The sequence below is a fragment of the Gallinula chloropus genome (assembly GCF_964237585.1).
Source record: "Gallinula chloropus genome assembly, chromosome: 16".
Lineage (NCBI taxonomy): Eukaryota > Metazoa > Chordata > Aves > Gruiformes > Rallidae > Gallinula > Gallinula chloropus.
The window spans coordinates 497692-515930 of record NC_140101.1 but is presented as its reverse complement, the minus strand read 5'-3'; the positions used below and the strand labels follow the sequence as shown (position 1 = coordinate 515930).

The 18239-nt window shown below is 65.9% G+C and overlaps 1 protein-coding gene across 1 annotated transcript; it reads right to left on the bottom strand.

The window, feature by feature from the left end:
* Positions 1 to 3407: 3407 nt before the first annotated feature.
* Positions 3408 to 17593, bottom strand: VSTM2L (V-set and transmembrane domain containing 2 like; the record flags this gene model as incomplete). The annotated part of the gene is made up of 4 exons (XM_084271760.1): positions 3408 to 3719; positions 5776 to 5826; positions 6923 to 7092; positions 17485 to 17593. The coding sequence occupies 4 exons, from the start codon at positions 17591 to 17593 to the stop codon at positions 3408 to 3410; spliced, it is 642 nt and encodes a 213-aa protein (XP_084127886.1).
* Positions 17594 to 18239: the final 646 nt, after the last annotated feature.

Genomic DNA, 18239 nt, shown 5'->3' with positions numbered 1-18239 from the left:
AGGAGCTGCTGCCGGGCTTCACCCCGTGGGTGATGCCACATGTCACACCCAGAGAGCAGGTCACTGCCCCAGCACAGCAGGGACCAGGGCGCTCAGGTCAGCACACTCCTGCTGTGCCCCTCAGGGACAGGACAGGGACACTGCTCTGCCCCCCATGATGCCCCTTCCCAGCAGGGATGCTGCATCCACGGAGACAAACACACCCTCCCAGAGCCCCTTCTCCTGCCAGGCATCACTGACCAGGCAGGGAGGGCTGACACAGCTCCCACAGGCCACCCTCCCTCCTCACAGGGCGGTCACAGCACTGGCCCATGTCCCGGTGACCAGGAACCAGCCAGACCTCCAGCACAACCAGCCACACCAAGACACCTGCCACATCCCGTGTCTCCAGGCTTCTCCACTCTCCTGGATGCCCCCCCAGACCCTCCCCCTGCCCCAGCCCGCAGCTGGGTGTGGGGAGAGGCTGGCCTGCCTGAGTCACACAGCCGCCTGTCACAGCTCCTCTCAGCTTCGTTATCACCCCTGCTTTATTACAGGCAGAGTAAATTGCTTTTGTCTGAAGCAGGATAATGGCCAGAAGAGTGACTGCGTGGAAATGGCATTTTCATGAGGCTGGTTCCTCCCCAGCAGTGACTTGCATATTAAGCTCAGCCCATTTGCAAGGGAACCCAGGGCTCCTCTGCTGTCCTGCCCACAGCCCCCTCCCCAGGCAGGCACCTGAGCAGCCCCCAACCCACTGGGGTGCGGGACCAGGCAGGGGGCAGCACCCTGGGGTGCAGGAGGGGTGCCCAGCTCCAGCCCAGTGAGCACCCTCACAGTCCCAGTTGGCAGCTGCCCCCCTGCTCCGCAGAGCCAGAGGGGCTGTGGGGGACACACACACACACACAACACGGCCCTTCCCCAGCCCAGGGAGCCCTTCCAGCCAGTTCCCCCAGCTCCAACCGCCCTCCCTAGGGACAGGAAGGGGAGAAACCCCAACCCAGCCCCTTCCTCCACACACAAACCCAGTCGTAGCCCCCCTACACCCAGGGCTGGGGGCACAGCCCCACATACAGCCCCCGGGGTCAGGCGCTGCCGTGGGGCTGCTGCACCCCGTGCACATCCCACGGGGCTCCTGCCCCTGCCTCCTGCTCCAAGATTTCATACAAACTCGGGAGAATTAATCTCTTCTAATAAAACCTGTTCTTTTTAAAGCTTGCCTCTAGGTTTTGCAAATTACTACACCACGCAGCAATTTGTTTACTCTCCATTTGAGGTGATTTGCAGCCTTTTTACCCTCCCCAAAGCAGCCCCAGCTCTCTGCCTTCCTTCTCCGGAGCCTGTTTTATTGTGCCGGTAGCTGGCGCCTCCCGCCCCCTCTGCCCCCAGCCCGGCGACACGGCAAAGAGCATCCGAGGGCAGCGCCGGCCCCGCAGCCCGGCCAGGGCCGAGCCACGGCACGGGGGCTGCTGCTGCGCCTGGAGAGCGGCACCACCCGCAGCCCCTCGCCCCACAGCTGCTCCTCCTGCTCCCGACAAAGCACCCTGCGTGTTTACGGGCTCCCAGGGCAGCTGCTCCCCCGAGGTCGCGTCTCTGCAGGGGACAGAGGGGAGCGCAGCGGAGCCGCGCCCCGCGGTGCCCCCGGCGCTGGCTGACACCGGGCCAGGGCCCCTGCTCGTGTTCCGCTATCGCGTGACAAATGGCTTCATATCAGCGGGGCGGGAGGGGAGAGCTACAGAGCTCCGGGCATTAATAAGCTGCAGAGCAGCCGGGGGACACCCGGCAGCCAGGGCTGAGCCGGGCACTGCCGGTGCTGGGAGCTCCTCTCCCCAAGGGCGGGCAGCAGCCAGCACCCCCGCTCTGGGGACCCCAACCCTGGCCAGTGACAAGGTCTTTGCTTCAGGCACCCAGGCAGGGGTGAGGGCTGGCACCTGGCAGCACAGAGAGAGGACAGACCCTCATCAGCCCCCCCAGACTCCCCACTGCACCCAGAATCACAGTGCAGAGCACTGCCCACTTACCCAGGACCCAGCCATCTCCTGCAGCCACGGGACACCCCCAGCCTGCTCCCAGGTAGGACAGAGCAGGGAGCTCCCCAGCTGCAGCTTTTAAATGCTCTGAGTCCTCAGCTGCAGGTGATTCTCATCCCCATCCCCATCCCCACACCCATCCCCATCCCTGTGCCCACACCTGCCCAGCCCCTGCCCAGCAGCCCCCCAGGACAGTCCCAGCTGTGACCCTCTGTAGCCCAAACAATGCCAACGTCACATCCCTTCACCGTGCCAGGGACAGAGAGCACAGACCCACAGAGGCTTCGTTTAAAGAGCTTTATTAGCTGCAGCAGGTCTGGTGGCGGCAGGCGAGGCGGCATGGGTGAGCGAGGCAGGGGAGCAGCACCCGGGCAGGGAGACTGAGGATGCCGCTCTCCATCCCCACAGATCTGTCCTCAGCAACAGTGTTGACCCACGGGGGCACCGGGGATGGGCTCTGCCACTTGCACGGTGACACGAGAGCCCGTGAGCCAGACCCTGCCGTGGCAGTGCGGTGCTGTGGCACAGGAGGAAGGGGAGCTTGGCCAGGAGCAGGGGGCTGAGAGCCGCGCCGGCACGGGCACTGGACAGAGCGAGGGCAGCGGGGCTGGCAGCCAAGCCCCGCTTCCTCCACGGAATGTGAAGGGCTGGGAGAAGCGATGGGTGAAGCAGGCCAGCTCTGACCGCGCGGCTCCCCGGGCAGGCTGCCCGGCTGGCCGTGCTGTGGCACAGCCTGCGGCACCACAGCTGTGCTGGGAGCGTGCCAGGAGCGTGCCAGGAGCGTGCCGTGCCATCCTTCCTCTGCTGAGCTCAGGCCTCGACGTGCTGGGGCAGCTGTGGGGCAGGCAGGGGCAGGGAGAGGTGATACGCACGGTCTGTGAGATGGACGGTGGGACGGACGGACGCGCTGCGGGGCTGGAACAGAGCAACTAAACTGGGCCTCCTACGGGAACAGGGGGTGGGTTCTGCAAAGCACAGGGGAGGGCAGGGAGGGTCCTGCGGGCAGGGGGGGGGTCTCTGCTGAGCACCCAAAGCTGGGGCACAACGCGGCACCACTAGTGGCAGCGAGCAGGGAGGTGCCCACTTGCACGGGGCCGGGAGGGATGGGGACCACCACGCATGGGCATACACCTCAGCCCTGGGCACGGTCCCAGTGATGCCCCCCCACCTGCTCCCAGCGCAGACGTGGCCCTGCTCCTGCACCAAGCCCCGGTACCACCGCACTGCAGGGCTGGGGAAGAAATGGAGCTGGCAGCGGCTGGCAGGAGGAGGGATGGCGTGGGTTGGTGGGCGAGATGGGGAGCTTGGGCCAGTCTTTGGCGGGGGGTGCGGGACCCTCGCCGACTCTGCTGAGTCCGGGGTGGTGGGGGGCTCCGGCATCGCCCCGGCACCGCCCGCCTACAGCACGCAGGAGGTATCCGCAGAGCGCTTCTTCAGCTCCTTCCCGGCTTTGTGGTGGTGGTGGTGATGGTGCGCGTGGGCTGAGCCCGGCGCGGCGGGGTCTGGCAGCGGGGCGCCCCGCAGCTGGGTGTCCTGGGGGTGCCCCGTGCCCTCCGCCGCCTCCACCCGCAGATAGGCCTTCACCTTGTGGTGCCGCGCCTTGCCGTCGCTGGAGTCGATCACCCGGCACTCGTACGTCCCCTCGTCCGCCGGCTTCACCCGCGACAGCCGCAGCTTGTGGGAGATGTTGCTGCCAACCACCTTCACCACCTGCGGCGGGGTAGACGGGGGGGTCAGGCAGCACCCCAGGACCCCTGCAACTCCGGGTCCTCCCCAGCCCTGCAGAGCCGCCCCTGACCTGTGCCGCCACATCCCATCCCAGCTGGTCTCACCAGGGAGGATGTGGTGGGAGGCAAAGCCGGGCAATCAGCATGGGGAGACCCCGGCCCCAGCCCGGGACGATGGAGTCCCCGGCGTGCGTCCCACCGCGCAGGGCTCGGAGATCGATGCAGAACCATGCTGGCTAATTAGCTTTTCTACCAAATTGATTCGCTCTCAGTATTTATCACCCAATGAAATTTAAGACTTACTCACTAGCCAGAGCTGCGGCTGCTGTTGGGCTGGGTCAATAAATCAGATTTATAACCCGCCCCGAGGCCCCTGGCTCTGTTCCCTATAATCACACTGGATGGCAAAGGCCATTTTTCTACTTGCCGCTGCATTTGTTAGCTGAAGATTTTATGGTGTTTAGAAATGGGGCTGGGAACTGCAACCAAAGAACCACAAACTCCCAGCCCAAAAGGCAAAGGAGGCAGGATGAGGATGGGGAGCCTGGCACCGACCCCTCCGGCGGGCTGAGCTGCCACAGCTGCCAGTGCCGGCACGGGGAGCACACGGGAGACGCTGCGTTCAGCCACCCTGCACACCGTGGGCTGCTGAGAGGTGGCCGGTGCCACACGCCGTAACCTTGGCCACCCCAAAGGGCAGCTCTGGGGCTGCTCAGAGCCCGTGTGCCGCTGCGCACACCGATCCTGCGCTGCCAGGAATGTCAGCAGGGCAGGACGAGGCGGGCTCCAAGCCCTGCCGAAGACGGGGCAGACACCAGCTCCCGGCCGTCCATCCCTGCCTGGGGCAGGACTCAGCCCCTGTCCCTCGCCACACACTCCCTGCACCCCTCTGTCAGCAATGGGCACCGGGACCCGACATTCTCACCGGGGAAGGCAAAGCACTGAAGGCTGGGGGCAGGACTGGGGTGCCAGGGAGCGGGGGGACCGGCAGCACTCCCATGTCCCAGAGCTTTGCAAAGCTTCCCAGCAGCTCCCGCTGTGCGCAGGGGACAGGAGCGTGCCCAGGGCTGGGCAGTGCCCCAGCTCGGGCTGCTCCAGCAGCAGCCCCAGCACTTCACTGCACCTGGGGTGGTGACCTGCAGCACCCTGGCAAGGGATCCTGAAGGCACCTGCTGTGCTTCAGACGTGGCCTGTGGGTGCATCGCGGTGCCCATCGCAGGACCGGTAGCAACTGGAGCCAATGCCTCAGGGATGTGAGTAGAACAAAGGGGGTACGGTCCCCGTGGGGGGTTCACTGATGGCAAGAGAATGGACACGTGCTGATCCCCACAGATGGGAGATGAGAGGCGATGCCCTCCGGCCTTTCCCCTGCCAGGGCACTCTGCTGTTTCTGGGGGATGAGAGCAGGGTGGATGGACTGACCCTGGGCATGGGGACCCTCGGCCCCGAGGGGTGGTGGGTGCATGGCAAGCCCCGTGCCCCTCCCTCACCCCACGAGGGACAAACACAAGAGGCAGAAGAAGCTTCCAGGGAGGGGTGAGGGGGGCAGTGGCTTTGCAGTTCTGCTCTGTGTGTGTGGCACCCCCGAACGCAGAGCCCCCGAGGAGGAGGGGGGCACACGCCTGACAGCGGGAGGCCTGGGGCATTTATTTTATTTAGCTGATTAGTGTCTCCTCATTCAGCTCACGTGAGCCTAAATGGCTTTGGGATGCTAATCCCCCGAGTAAATTAGATTATTTTCTCAGCGTTAACGTGTCCCTCGGATGCCGACAGGAGCCAGACAGGGCTCAGGGTCCCGGCTGGATCCGGGGTGCATCTTCACCCACGTGTCCTGGCATCACCAGCCCACGGCATGGGCAGCACTGACGGGGCCAGTGTCCCCCCCAGCCCTGCCCCAGGGACACCTCAACCTGCCCTCGCAGGGGCACAGGAGACCCTCCAGCTCCATCCCGGTGCAGCGCTGAGCGTGGGCGCCCCAGGGAAGTGTTCCAGCCCCACCCTCCCCCAGGGCCCCGGCCAGAGCCATGAGCCAAACTCACGCTTATTTTGGTTGCGTCCTTCCCAGGCTCCTCCTGCGGCGACATCGGCAGCTGTGGGCAGGAGCGGGATGGGAGGGAGACCCGAGCAGAGAGACACCGTCAGCTTGGGAGGAGGCAGGAGCCCACCAGACCCCTGCCCACCCCTGGGAGAAGCATGGGCCGGTGTGGGATGGCTGCCCTGAGTGGGATGGCTGTTCGAGCGAGGAGGAGGAGGAGGAGGAGGAGGAGGAGGAGGAAGGGGCTGCTCAGCCCCAGCAAACCTGAGCACCCAGCGCAGAAGCATGAGGTGCTCGGCTCCCCCAGCGGGTGGTCCCAAGGGAGAATGAGCCCCCTCCCTCAGCCAGTATCACCACTGACCCCCGTGCCCCTTCACAGCCACCACCTGCCCCTTTTTACCATAAATAACCCCCAGCTGGCCAGAGAGCCAAGCAGCACCCTGGGACCCCCCAGCAGCTGCTGGCAGCACCAGGGCCAAGGTGTCCAGGGTCCCCACTGCATCACACAGCCACTCCCCACCCTGGGCATCCCTGCTGCCCCTCACCCAATGACCCCTACCCCCCACAGCCCCCACGCCCCCACAGCACAGATCCCAGCCAGCAGCAGCACTTCCCCAGTGCTTTTTTCAATTTATGGTAATACCAGTACCAGCTCTGCCAAAGACACAATAATAAAGGCTCATTAAAATACCTAAAGCTGCCTTCCCATTATTTGGCCCTTATCTCTGTGTGAACAGAAAGAGAAATAAAGAGACAGCTGTTTGCTGGGACGATACACAGGGAAATGGGGAAAACAAGGGAGGGGCAGAGGAGCAGGATGCAGGGCTGGATACAAGGGGACCGTGAGTTCATGCTGAGGTGGGAGAAGGCACAAGCACAAAGACAAAGCCTCTGCCTGTGATCGGTCCCAGGGGATGGGCCACGTGGCCCCCCAGCTAACTGGGAAGGGAGGCAAGGACAGTCCGGTGCTGCACGACCCCCAGGCTCCCCTCTGCCCATGAGCACGGAGCAGAGGGGGGTGAGACCCTCCATTCCCAGCTCTGGGGATGCTGCAGACCCCCTGAGCCCCAACAGCTGCTGCAAATGGGCCCCCCCGGGGAGTGTGGGGAGGGGCTCTGCTGCTGCTGGAGGAGGAGGAGGAGGGACATTACCTGGTTGGAGGCCCACGTCTGTTTGTCCGTCCAGTCCTTGTGGTTGCGGACGTACCACCACTGTATCTCCAAGGAGTAGGAGGGGGAGCCGCTGCCTCGGAAGGAACACGCCATCTCCACGTCCTCACCCGCCTGGGCCGTCATGTCGTGGGGGGTCTCGGTGAAAAGGGCTGTGGGAGGCAGGGCGAGGGCTGTGGGTGCCTGGGGGAACAGCCCCCCGCCCAGCGAGGGACGAGATCCCCAGCCACACAGGCAGGACCCTTCCCCAGCCGAACAGCCCCAGCACCCTGGGCAGAGACACCCCCTCATTCTCAGCTGGCCCTTGCTCATCCCAGTCTACCCTCCCCGACCTGTGGGAGGAAAAGGAGAGAGCGGGTGCCTGTGGGCGCCCCTCTCCCACGCCATCCCCTGGGACCCCAGCCCCAGAGCCAGCACAGGACCCCCGCGCACCTGAGCTGGGATAACTAAGCCCAGCAGGATCGCATCTCCGCTGCCACCAGCGCATACAGGAGAAACAAATCCTTGTTTAATGCGGCCCCCAAACAGTCTCCCACATGCCATATGGTTTGCTTTCCTCTCTCAAAACAAATATTGTTCCGAGATGTAATTAGAATTCTTTTCATCTCCTCTGGAGAGATTATTGTTCCTCTGGAAAGCGGCCCCGGCGTGCGGGTCACCAGCAAGTGTTATTGTCACAATCTGTGGTGGCTTCTCCCCGGCACAGCCCAGCGTGGGGATGGGGGCTGAGCCCCCACATGCTGGCACGGCCGGGCTGGGGGCTGGCAGCCTCCCTGCACGGCCCCGACACTGCTTAGCCATGGAGGCGGGCAGGGGTGGGGGCTACGGGCCACCTGCCCTGTCACTACCACCCAAGGAGCATCTTTGGGGCTGGTGGCAGCACTGGAACGAACCTGGTCCAACTGGAATATGCTCCAGCAAGGGGCCAGCCAGCCCTGCCTGTCCCTGTCCCGGTCCCTGGGCCCAGCCCGGGCTGGTCGCAGACCCCAGCCTGTGGTCTCTGTACCGCACCCCGTGCCCTGTGCCACCCCGTCTGCCACCCGTGCTGCCAGTTTGCAGCACCACGGGGGCCCCTCTGGTGCCACTGGAGCCCGGGACACACCCCGTCGGGAGCAGCGTGCAGCTCCCCGGGGCTCCTCGCTGAGCCCTGATCCCCTCTGAAAACCAGCGATTAGCAGCCCAGACGGAGCAGTTAATACCCTTAATATCTGCCCGTCCCTCCGGACGCGGGGGAATCCCACGTACTGATCGCTTCCCTTTAATCCATCTTAGCCGGGGAGCGGAGGGGAACACCCAGCAGAAGGGCTGTGACAAGCCCGGGGCTCCCGGCGGGGCTCCCGGCACAGACCCTGCACCCCTGTTCGCCCGGGATCCCGGTGCTGCTCCCCACGCGGGACCCGTGATGGGGAGCAGAGGGACGCCCGGCCGGGGACAGAAGGGGGTGAGGGTTGTGGGAGGTGCAGGAGGGTTCGGGCAAAGGGCTCGTCCAGGCTCCAGCTGTGGCAGTGCCGGGGCCGCGACATCCAGCCAGGAACCAACACTCACCCGCCCTTCCCCGGCCCTGCCCTGGGATGGGGATTTGCTCCGCAGGATTCCTGATGGCAGGAATGACAGCTGAAGCCAGAGGGTCCCGGCAGAGCCCGTGTCACCCCCTGGGACCCCGCGGTCCTGGTGTCTGGAGCAGAGGGGGGCAGCGTCCTGAGGGCTCCAGCCGTGGCCAAATGACTCCAGACACAATCAAACTCCGCTCCCGCGGGTGGAAATTTGGCAGATGAGCAGAAAAAAGGCTCCATGGAATGAAGCACCTTCTTCCTTTCAGATTTTAATTGAGAAGCACGTGTATTAATTAACCCCAGGGCTCAGCCACCTCAAAGGGCATCCAACGGAGGGCAGGTCCCTCTGGGGTCCTGACAGCCCCACAGCAGCCCTTCCTCACTATATCCCTGTGGATCACAGACCCCACTGCTCTCTCCAGGGCTTGGGCCCCCTCCCCACACCCAGCCCTTCCCCACCCTGGCCCCAGATACCCCCCCCCCCCCAGCTCACTTCCCCAGCTCAGCAGTTGTGAGTGACAAGCTGGGAACTCCTAACAGACAAGGGACAGACAGAGGGACAATAAAATCTGACAGCAGGAGGGAACAGAAAGTTCCTCCTCCTCCTCCATCCCGAGGTCCCTCTGCAGGGAGGGGGCTCCAGGACCCCAGTGCCAAGGGATGCCCACACATCTCATGTCCATGGGGCACTGCGCTGGGCTGCCCCCCGCCCCCATCATCAGCAGTCCCGGCAGGACAAGGGGCAGTGGGTGGCCAGTGCAGCCCCCAGCCCCACCACAGCAGCAGGACAGTCCTGAGAGCAGGACAGGCACCAAGAGAGCGGGGTGTGGCAGATGGTCCCAGAGAGGTGCCAGGAGAGGGGGCTCAGAGAGGAGAACTCGTCCCCCGGCTCCTGGGGGATTCCCACTTCCCGGGTACGAGTGAATCATCTGATGCATTAAAGGGAGAAGCAATAAAGGCGCCTGGTAACTGTCAGCACATCCTGGGCAGAGCACCTGGAGCCTGGGGCGGGGGGTGGCGAGATACAGATGGGTGCGTCGGGGAAGGGGAAAGCGTCACGGCAGAGCGGGTGTGGGCTGGGAGATGGACGGGCAGGGAAACGCCAGGTGACAGGTCAGAGAGGGAAGGGAGATACCCAGGGGACGGCTCATCCCTCCTGCTGCACCGAGCAACACGCCGGGGCTGCTGGAGGGGGATGGCAGCTCCCGGGGGGATAACACAGCCCTTTCGACTCCAGAGCCCCCCGGAGAGCCCTGGCTGAGCCAGCCGGGAAGGTGGGGCAAGGAGGAGGCAGAGGCGCCTGTCTCAGGGCTCAGCGGTTGCAGGGACAAGTGGCGAGTGTCACCCAGACCCCCCTGGCTGGGACAGACCCCACGGGGCAGCCGAGAGCTCAGAGTCTGCAGAGCAGCCGGGCTGCGGCACCACCATCGGACTCGGCTTTGCGCCGGCCCCAGCTCAGCCCCAGCCCCAGCTCAGCCCCAGCCCCAGCCCCAGCTCAGCCCCGGCCCCAGCCCCGGCTCAGCCCCGGCCCCAGCTCAGCCCCAGCTCCGGCTCCAGCTCAGCCCCGGCTCCAGCTCAGCCCCGGCTCCGGCTCAGCCTCGGCCCCGGCTCCAGCTCAGCCCCGGCTCCGGCTCCAGCTCAGCCCCGGCTCCAGCTCAGCCCCGGCTCCGGCTCAGCCTCGGCCCCGGCCCCAGCTCAGCCCCGGCTCCGGCTCCAGCTCAGCCCCGGCCCCAGCTCAGCCCCAGCCCCGGCTCCAGCCCAGCCCCGGCCCCAGCTCAGTCCCGGCCCCGGCCCCAGCTCAGCCCCGGCCCCGGCTCAGCCCCAGCCCCGGCTCCAGCTCAGTCCCGGCTCCAGCTCAGTCCCGGCTCCAGCTCAGCCCCGGCCCCGGCTCAGCCCCGGCCCCGGCTCCGGCTCAGTCCCGGCTCCAGATCCGCGCAGGCGGCAGCCGGAGCCCCGGCACAGCCCCGCCTGCGGCACCGGCCCTGCTGGGCACCGGTCCGTGACTGGGCTCCCGAGCGGCCCCGGCCCGATGCCCCCACCCAGGGCAGGCGGCAGCCCCCAAAGCAAGAGGCAGGAGCGCCAGACCCAGGGCTGCTGGCAGAGGTGAAGGCAGGAGTCTTGCCTGGATCGGGGCTGGCCCAGCCCTGCCCTCTGCTCGGGCTGCTACCGGCACTCGGGGCAGCTGGAGGCAATGGGCAGTTTGGGGACCCCCTGGAGGGCTGTTAGAAGGGGGCCGTGCCACGTTAGAAGGGCCACGTGTGTCTGCAGAGCCCCCTCCGACCCCTGTGTGCCCATGGGACCACTGGGAGGGGACACCTTTGGGGAGGGAGAGGGGGCTGTTGCCCATCCCTCCAGCAGCACCGTGTGCCCTCCCCAGTGGATGCCACAGACCCCAGGCACGCTCTGCAGGACCTGTGCAGAGGAGATCCAGGCACCCCCCAGGCAGACCCCAGCCATGAGCAGCCCCACAGCTGGGCACGGCCCCTGCAGGGGGGCAGCTGAGCTGCCTGGACCCCACCCCCATCAACACCCCCGGCAGGGACAGGGGGCAGCTGAGCTGCCAGCACCCCAGCCCCCAGCCTGCCCCAGCCCCCTGCCCACCCTCAGCTCCCCCCCATCACCCAGCCCCATCCCTCTCCCTGCTGCTGACATTGGTGCTGCGTCCTCCCGGTGCGAGGGAGGGCGGGTGCCGGGCTGGCGGCTCCCCGTGCTTTATGGGCTGCTACCTGTCATAAACTGAGACAATCAGGATCAATAAATCTTCCAGGAAACAAAAATCAGGGGAAATAAAATGAACTCAATGGGGAAACACAGATAAACGGAATTGAAAACGCCTGCTGGGACAGCTTGGTGCTCTCATAAACCGGAGATATACAGGCTGCCACGCTCCCCCCACCGCGGGCAGGATTCATCGCCGCAGCCCCCGCTCCGCACGGGCAGGAGGGCTGCTGGCAGCCGCTGGGCAAGGCCAGGATGTGCATCGCCCTGGGCACCTGGAAAGGAACCACCAGACCCCCCCCATCGCTGTCCTGAGCACGCGAGAGCACGCAGCCCCCCCGGAGCCTCACCAGGCCCCTGCCCGCTGGGACAGCCTCGGTGCAAACAGGGATGCAGGGATGCAGACAGGGAACCAGCTTTTGGAGGGCAATTAAACACGGATTGGACATGTGCAGAGGCACGTTGGGCACCGGGGAGCGCTGGCTCTGCGAGGTCTTTACCCCACCACACCAGCAGCGCGCTGGGCAAGCGGCTGCTTCGTTCCTCACCCAAACCGAGCAGGAGCCCCTCCCCAGAGCCACAGCCGGGCTGGAGGGGTGGGCAACAAATGTGGGGGCTGGCTGCGTCCTGCACCGGGCAGGGACAGAGGCTGGGGGGGGCTGGGAAGCCCCCAGCCCCAGGGCAGCAGGACACCCTGGGGTGGGTGTGTGCAGGACGGTGCTGCTGGAGCAGCCTCTGCGCCTCTCGTCCCTCCCTCCGGCTGCTGCTGTTGTGCCGTGGGCTGCGAGCAAGGGTGGCTTATTCTTCCCTTCACAAAGCTTCCCAGTCATAATTCATGGTTTATTATGGTTCAGTGAGTCAAGACACTCGGAGGACTAATTGCCGGCTCAGCCTCACGCTCCCACCATCCGCTCCCTCAGCAGCCCCCAGCCCCCCCCAGCAGCAGCAGCGAGCCGAGACCTACAGCAGGAAGGGGACTGGCTCCAGATGTGGCCAGTGTGGTGCTGGGTCTGTGCTGGAAGGTGCCCTGCACCCCAGCCAAGGGCATGTCCCCAGCAGCTCTGATGGATCCTGGCCCCAGACAACAGCAGCATCCAGGTCCCACTGGCACACTCCATCCAGACACGCCGATCCCCACCAGCACCCAGACCTGCCTGGGGTACCAGTGCTGCCATCTCCACCCTCCTGCCCTGGGGACTGCAGCACTCACAGCAGCAGCTCCCAGTGCAGATGCTACGAGCCCCCCCTCCCCCCCCCCACAGGGCAAAAGAAGAGGCAGGACAAAGCGGCCGGCACTGCTGGGAGAGGGGAGCTGCTCCCTCCCTGCCAGCTGCCAAGCATGTGCGTGGAGACCCATCCCTTGGAGAAGACCCTGCAGAGCTGCTGAGACATCCATGCCCCTCCCCTTCCTCCCTTCCTCCCCCCCAGCCCAGCTCAGCACCAGGACTGTCGGCAGTGCTCAGCCCTTCCCGGGCTGCCAAGGGCCTGCTCCTGCCCGCTGATGGAAACACAAATGTGTCCAACAGCAACTGCTGCTGACAGCACCTTCCCCTCCCCAGGTACCCACGGCCCCAGAAGTGATGAAGAGGGACAGTCTCAGCTGCAGAGGCATCAACATCCAGCCAGCAGCAAAGGTGTCTGCAGCACATCCCATCATGTAACACAGCAAAGGATGCACCCTCCTGGGGGCCACGGGGCCCCTCCGCCCCTCAGCACAGGCTGCCCATGCAGGAGTCGCCCTGGGAGGTCAGGAGGCACAGGAGACACCCCCCTGGATGGATCCAGGAGCAGAGCTGAGGTACTGCTCCAGCACGCCGGCTGTGCTGGGCCACGCTGGCCCCGCAGTGGGGACACGAGGGTTGCTGGCGCGTGCTATGCAGGCTGAGACTCAAACCCCCCCCCCCCTTCCCATCTGCCCATTAACATCTGTGCACCAATCTCCTCCTGACAAGCCTGTGAGCAGGGATGCTTGACCCCTGGGGTCACCAAAAACACAACAGGGCCACAAAGCATCAACACAGCAGCGTCACCAGCCAGAGCAGGGCAGGCAGCGCCGACACCAGCAGCTGTGCTGGGGCAAAGGGCTTCAGCAGGGACAAGACAAGGGCCAGGGATGGAGCTGGGAGCACATCCAGTTGCTGACACACTCAGGCAGCCTCTGGCCAGGCATCCGGCCCAGTGAGCACCCAGCCAGCACCGAGCCGCTCGCAGCCCGGCCCGGGTGCCACAGGAGCTCAGCTCTCCCCCAGCAATCCTACAACTGCCCTTCCTGAGGGAAGTGTGGGGCTGGAGCCCTGGGAACACTGGCTGGGGATGGAAGGGCTCCCGCTGGCGTGCTGGGGACAGGAGCACCATTTCTCTGCCCCATCCACCATCACATTCAGCAGCGGAATTAACTCGAATTTGCATCGTAAATTAAAAGCAAAGCAACAACAAAATCCAGCTAATTCAGGGGGCTGTGAGCAGGCTGCAGCTCACCTTGCCAGGGAGGTGGAATTCACCTTGAAACCTGCCAGTATTTCTAACAGGGAACCCTTATTCAGGGGTGCCCCCCCAGCTCCTGCCCCCCAGCTCCTGCCCCCCAGCAGCCTCCCCACCACCCAGGTTTTACCCCCATGGCAAAAGTGACACCAGCAGTGAGAATCCTCCCCCAGACCAGCCTGGCCATGAGGAGCTTTCCCCAGCGAGGGGACTCGCTGCTCCCAAGTGGAGCTTCCCAGACAATTCCCTCCCGTGGGGAGCAGGGAGGAGCAGTGATTTGATGGTGTAAGTAGGGAAACCCTAAACTGGCCTGTTAATCCAGCTCCCGGCGGGACCCTGGCCGCGCCGCGCAGCCGCCCCTCAGCTGCCAGGCACTTTGGTGCTGGTTCCCAGCAGGGAGGACAACTGGCAGTGGGCAGGAACCGGGATGGGGCAGGCAGGAGCTCTCCTCCAGATCAGCCCCTCCTGGTCTTGCACCCAGCTCCGAAAACACGAGGGGTGGGCACTGCTGAGGAGAGCAGAGCCGGCAGCACCCGCCGGCCTGGCTCTGCCCACCCTGCTCGCTGGGGAGTCACCTGGAGCAGCACCACGCAGAGCACGCGCTGTGAGGCACCAGGGCATCCCATGGCCATCACATCCAGCCACACGCCCACCACACCGGGGCCACGGGGTGGGAGGTAACCCTGCAGCTGGGGGAGCAGAGGAGCAGGAGCAAAGGCAAAGCCACCGGCAGACGGGGCCGGGAAGGGCTGTTTGTCCCAAGGTGCACGAGTCCTTCTTGCTCCATGAACCAAACCCTATGAACTGGGATTTTCCAGAGCACCACACAGGGAGAGCACCCAACCAGGACCCCACCTGAGCCCCCACCCAGAGCTGCCACCCCCACAGCTCTGTCCAGGTCCCTGCTCCCGGCCCCGCCACGCTGCCCAGCGCTCCCCGGCCACGCGCAGCCTCGCTCCCTGGGAACGCTGTGATTAAAATTAGCTGTCACTGTCCTAACGTAATAATTCCCAGTGTCTGGCCCATCGTCTGTCAGCTTCTTCAAGGGAAAAGAAAGCACAGACATTTGATGAGGAGAGGTGTCAGAAGTAATTGTGTTGAATGACTGCACGAACAGCAGCAGGAAAAACACATCAGGTGGAGAATTCCCATCAGGAAGCACGAAAAAATCCAGCAGAATGCGAAGTGTTTATGAAAGTAATTGATAGAATAATCACTGGGGTGTGCAAGGAAGGAGAAGGGCAGCACCCCGGGGAGCCGGGGCACCGCTCCCTCCCGCCTCCAGCCCTTCCACGGCAGCTTCACTGGCGCTGAGACACCGGGGGCCGTGCGGGGAAGGAGCCGGGCTGCTCCTCCTCGGGAACACGAGCTGCTCGCCCAATGGCTCTGCCTGCCCGGCTCCCGGGGCCGACAGGCTAGGAGGGCGGCTGGAGCTTCCCAGCTCCTGCCGGTTTGAAAGCCGATGGCACCAGCCCAGCGTGCACAGGCTGCCTGCAATGGGGGGCATGAATAATTGAAGGCGCCAGCCCGAGGAGAGGAGAAGAGAGGAGAGGAGGGGAGAGGCAGTGCTGAGGGTAGGGGAGGGATGGTGGGGAGGGATCCTGCGGCTCAGGCGCTCTCCCTGGGGGCAGCAGGGCAGATGGAGCCGATCTTTGCTCCATCCTCGCTCCATCCTCGCTCCATCCTCGCTCCATCCTCGCTCCATCCTGGCTGGAGACAGAGCCTTTGCTGTGAGAGCAGGGAAAGGACTTTCTTTGATGGAGACTCTTTTCCTCCCCAAGCAGCCATGTGCACAGAGACACATCACTGGCACTTGCAGGGAGGCAGAGCGGGGGAGCCACCCTCACCCCAAGAGGTGTTGGTGGCCGCCCGCTGTCTCTGCTCCCGTTCAGCTGCATCTGCTGCGGAGAAGTTAAAGGCACCGGCGAACGCGCCCCTGAGCCGCGCCAGAGCCAGCGCAGCAGAGGCTCCCCGGGCTGCTGGAACTGGGCAGAGATGGCGGCGAGCTCCGGACACCGCCTGCTCCGTCCCAGCTTGGCCAAAGCCAAATCCATCCCATGGGCCGCAGCCCCTGCGCACTCTGTGCCCCCGGCCCGGCTCTGGGGGTGCGGAGCAAACGCCGTACCGGCGCCTAATGAAACGATCAATCTCCCATCTGCCGGGGAGCAATTCATACAGGTTTTCAGCACACACAGCTTTTATCAAATTGGTATTCACCTACTGAACACAAACGGCTTATTATACATGACCCACTTATTCGCTGCTTTTCAGTACCGTTAATAAAGGTTTCTGTTGTGATTAAGTGAGTTGCTGCAGAACTGCTCGTAGTAGGAAGCTGCAATGTGGCTCCGAAGTGCACTCGCCCTCCCAGAATATTTCTTCCCCTTCGCTCCCTGCTCCCTCACAGCGACCATTTCACTAGTTATTTGCCTCTTGCTGAATTTCAGGGGAGCAGCAGCGACTAATGGAGGCTCTTTGCCCACAGCTCCTTCCGGCGCGCCAGGTCCGGAACCCCTCCCGCCTTAACCCCCCAACACAGAGGCAGATCAGCCCTTTGCCGTGCAGGCTGGAACCTGCATCGCTGCAGGACACCCCACACCTCCACAGCTCGGCCCGAGGCTTCACGTGCCTGCAGGCTGCTCGGGGCAGAGAGCAGGTCCTGGAACACGCCAGGAGCTCCGGCCCCGTGCGAGGGGGACGGCTGCGATCCGGGCACCGGGCAGCCAGCACACACCCCACATTCAATCACCCACTGGGCTCAGATGTAAACCTGCCCCTGTCACCCCAAGGAGGGGCTCGGTGCTCTCCTCCGAGGGGGCTCTGACTCCCATCATCTGCTCGATGCCCAACGGACAGGAACAGCCCCCACACACGGACAGACCTTATTCACAGGGGGTTGCAGAGACAGGTTCCCCTTTCCCAGCCCCTGCCTGGACCCCGCTGGGTTTGGTGGGACCACTGACCCACCAACCCACCGTGCACCAGAGCCGGGAGAGGAGCCACGGCAGGCGGGGAGTGGGAGACGGGAGAGGAGCCTCTCCACGCTCGCCGGGAGAGTTGCTCCCGCTGTGAGCGGCGTGTGGCAGCGCACACGGATGCTCGGCAGCGCGCGGGGATGCACACTCACACAGCGCCGGGCACAGGGATGCTCGTTACACGGGGATGCGGGGGGCTGTTCACAGGGACGGCACAGTTGCACGGCGATGTGGATGGTGCTGTGTGTGTGCACGGGGATGCACAGAGACGCGCGTGGAGACGCGCGCTTGCACGGGGGTGCGCACGGGGGGACACCGTGCAAAGGAGCCCCCCGGGCTCGCCAGCCCGGAGACGAAGGCAGAGCCCCCCCCTCCCCCCCGGCCACCCCCTCCGTCCCCCCCATCCCGGCCCCAGGGGCGGGAGCGGCGGACCCCAACCCCAGTTCGGCCGGGCCGCCCCCGCTCCCGGCTCCCCGGAGCCGCCGGCCCGCGAGGCGGTGCTACCCGTGGCGGCGGAGCCCCGCGCCGCCGCCGGCCCCGGGACCCTCCCGCCGCCCGTCCCGCCGCCCGGGCAGGGGCCGCCCCGACCCGCCGCCGGCCCCGCCCGGCCGAGACGGCCGGAGACCGGTGCCCGCGGGGACCGGCGGCGCCGTGAACCGGCACCGTGGGGGAGGGAGGGGAGGGGAGAGAAACCGAGCCCCGGGAGCGCTCCGAGCGCAGCCGCCCCCGCCCCTCCCGCCCCGGGGGCAGCCGCCGCCGGAGCCCCGGATCCGCGCATCCCGCCCCGGCCGCCGCCCGCCCCGCCGCCCGCGCTCACCGCTGCCCGCCGCCGGGGCGTCCCACGGGGGGTGCCGGGAGGCGGCGCCGAGCTGCAGGTAGAGCCCCAGGTAGTGGAAAATCCCCAGGGCCAGGGCCAGGGCGCCCATCTTGCCGCGGGCGCGTCTGTCCCGGGGGCGGCGGCGCCGCCGGGCCGAGCCCTGTCCCCGGGGCTGCGCCGCGGTCCCGGCGCCGCCGCGCTGCGGAGCTCTTCCCTCGCGCGGAGGGCGCCGAGCGCCGAGGCGGTGCCGCGGCTCGCCCGGAGCCTCCCCCCGCCCGGCGGAGGGATCCCGGCCCCGCGCACACCCCCAAAGTTTTTCCCACGGTTCATTCTTAAACAGCGCGGGGCGGGGCCGGGCCCGCGCGACCCCCGCGACCCCCCCGCGAGCCCCCCGCGCGCCGCTGCGCCCGCCCCGGCCCCGGCCGGGCTGTTCCCGCCGGGAGCCCCCGGCCCCGCCACCCGCCGCGGGGGGTTCAGCACCCGGGACAGCGCCAGGGCCCGGCCCGCGGGGCGCGGGGGGAGCTGCTGGGGGTGCGGTGCGGGGGGAGCTGCTGGGGGTGTGGTGGGAGCGGTTCCCACCTCTCGCCCCTTCCCGTGTGGTCCCCGGGCAGAGCGGGAGGCCAGGCCCATGTCCCTCCCCACGAGTGATTCACAGGGAGGACGCCGGGACGATTCGGGAGCTGCCCTCGGGCTCCTGCGCCCCGGTTCCACCTTGGGGTCCCGCTGCAGCTCGGGGAGGGGGGACAAATGGTGCG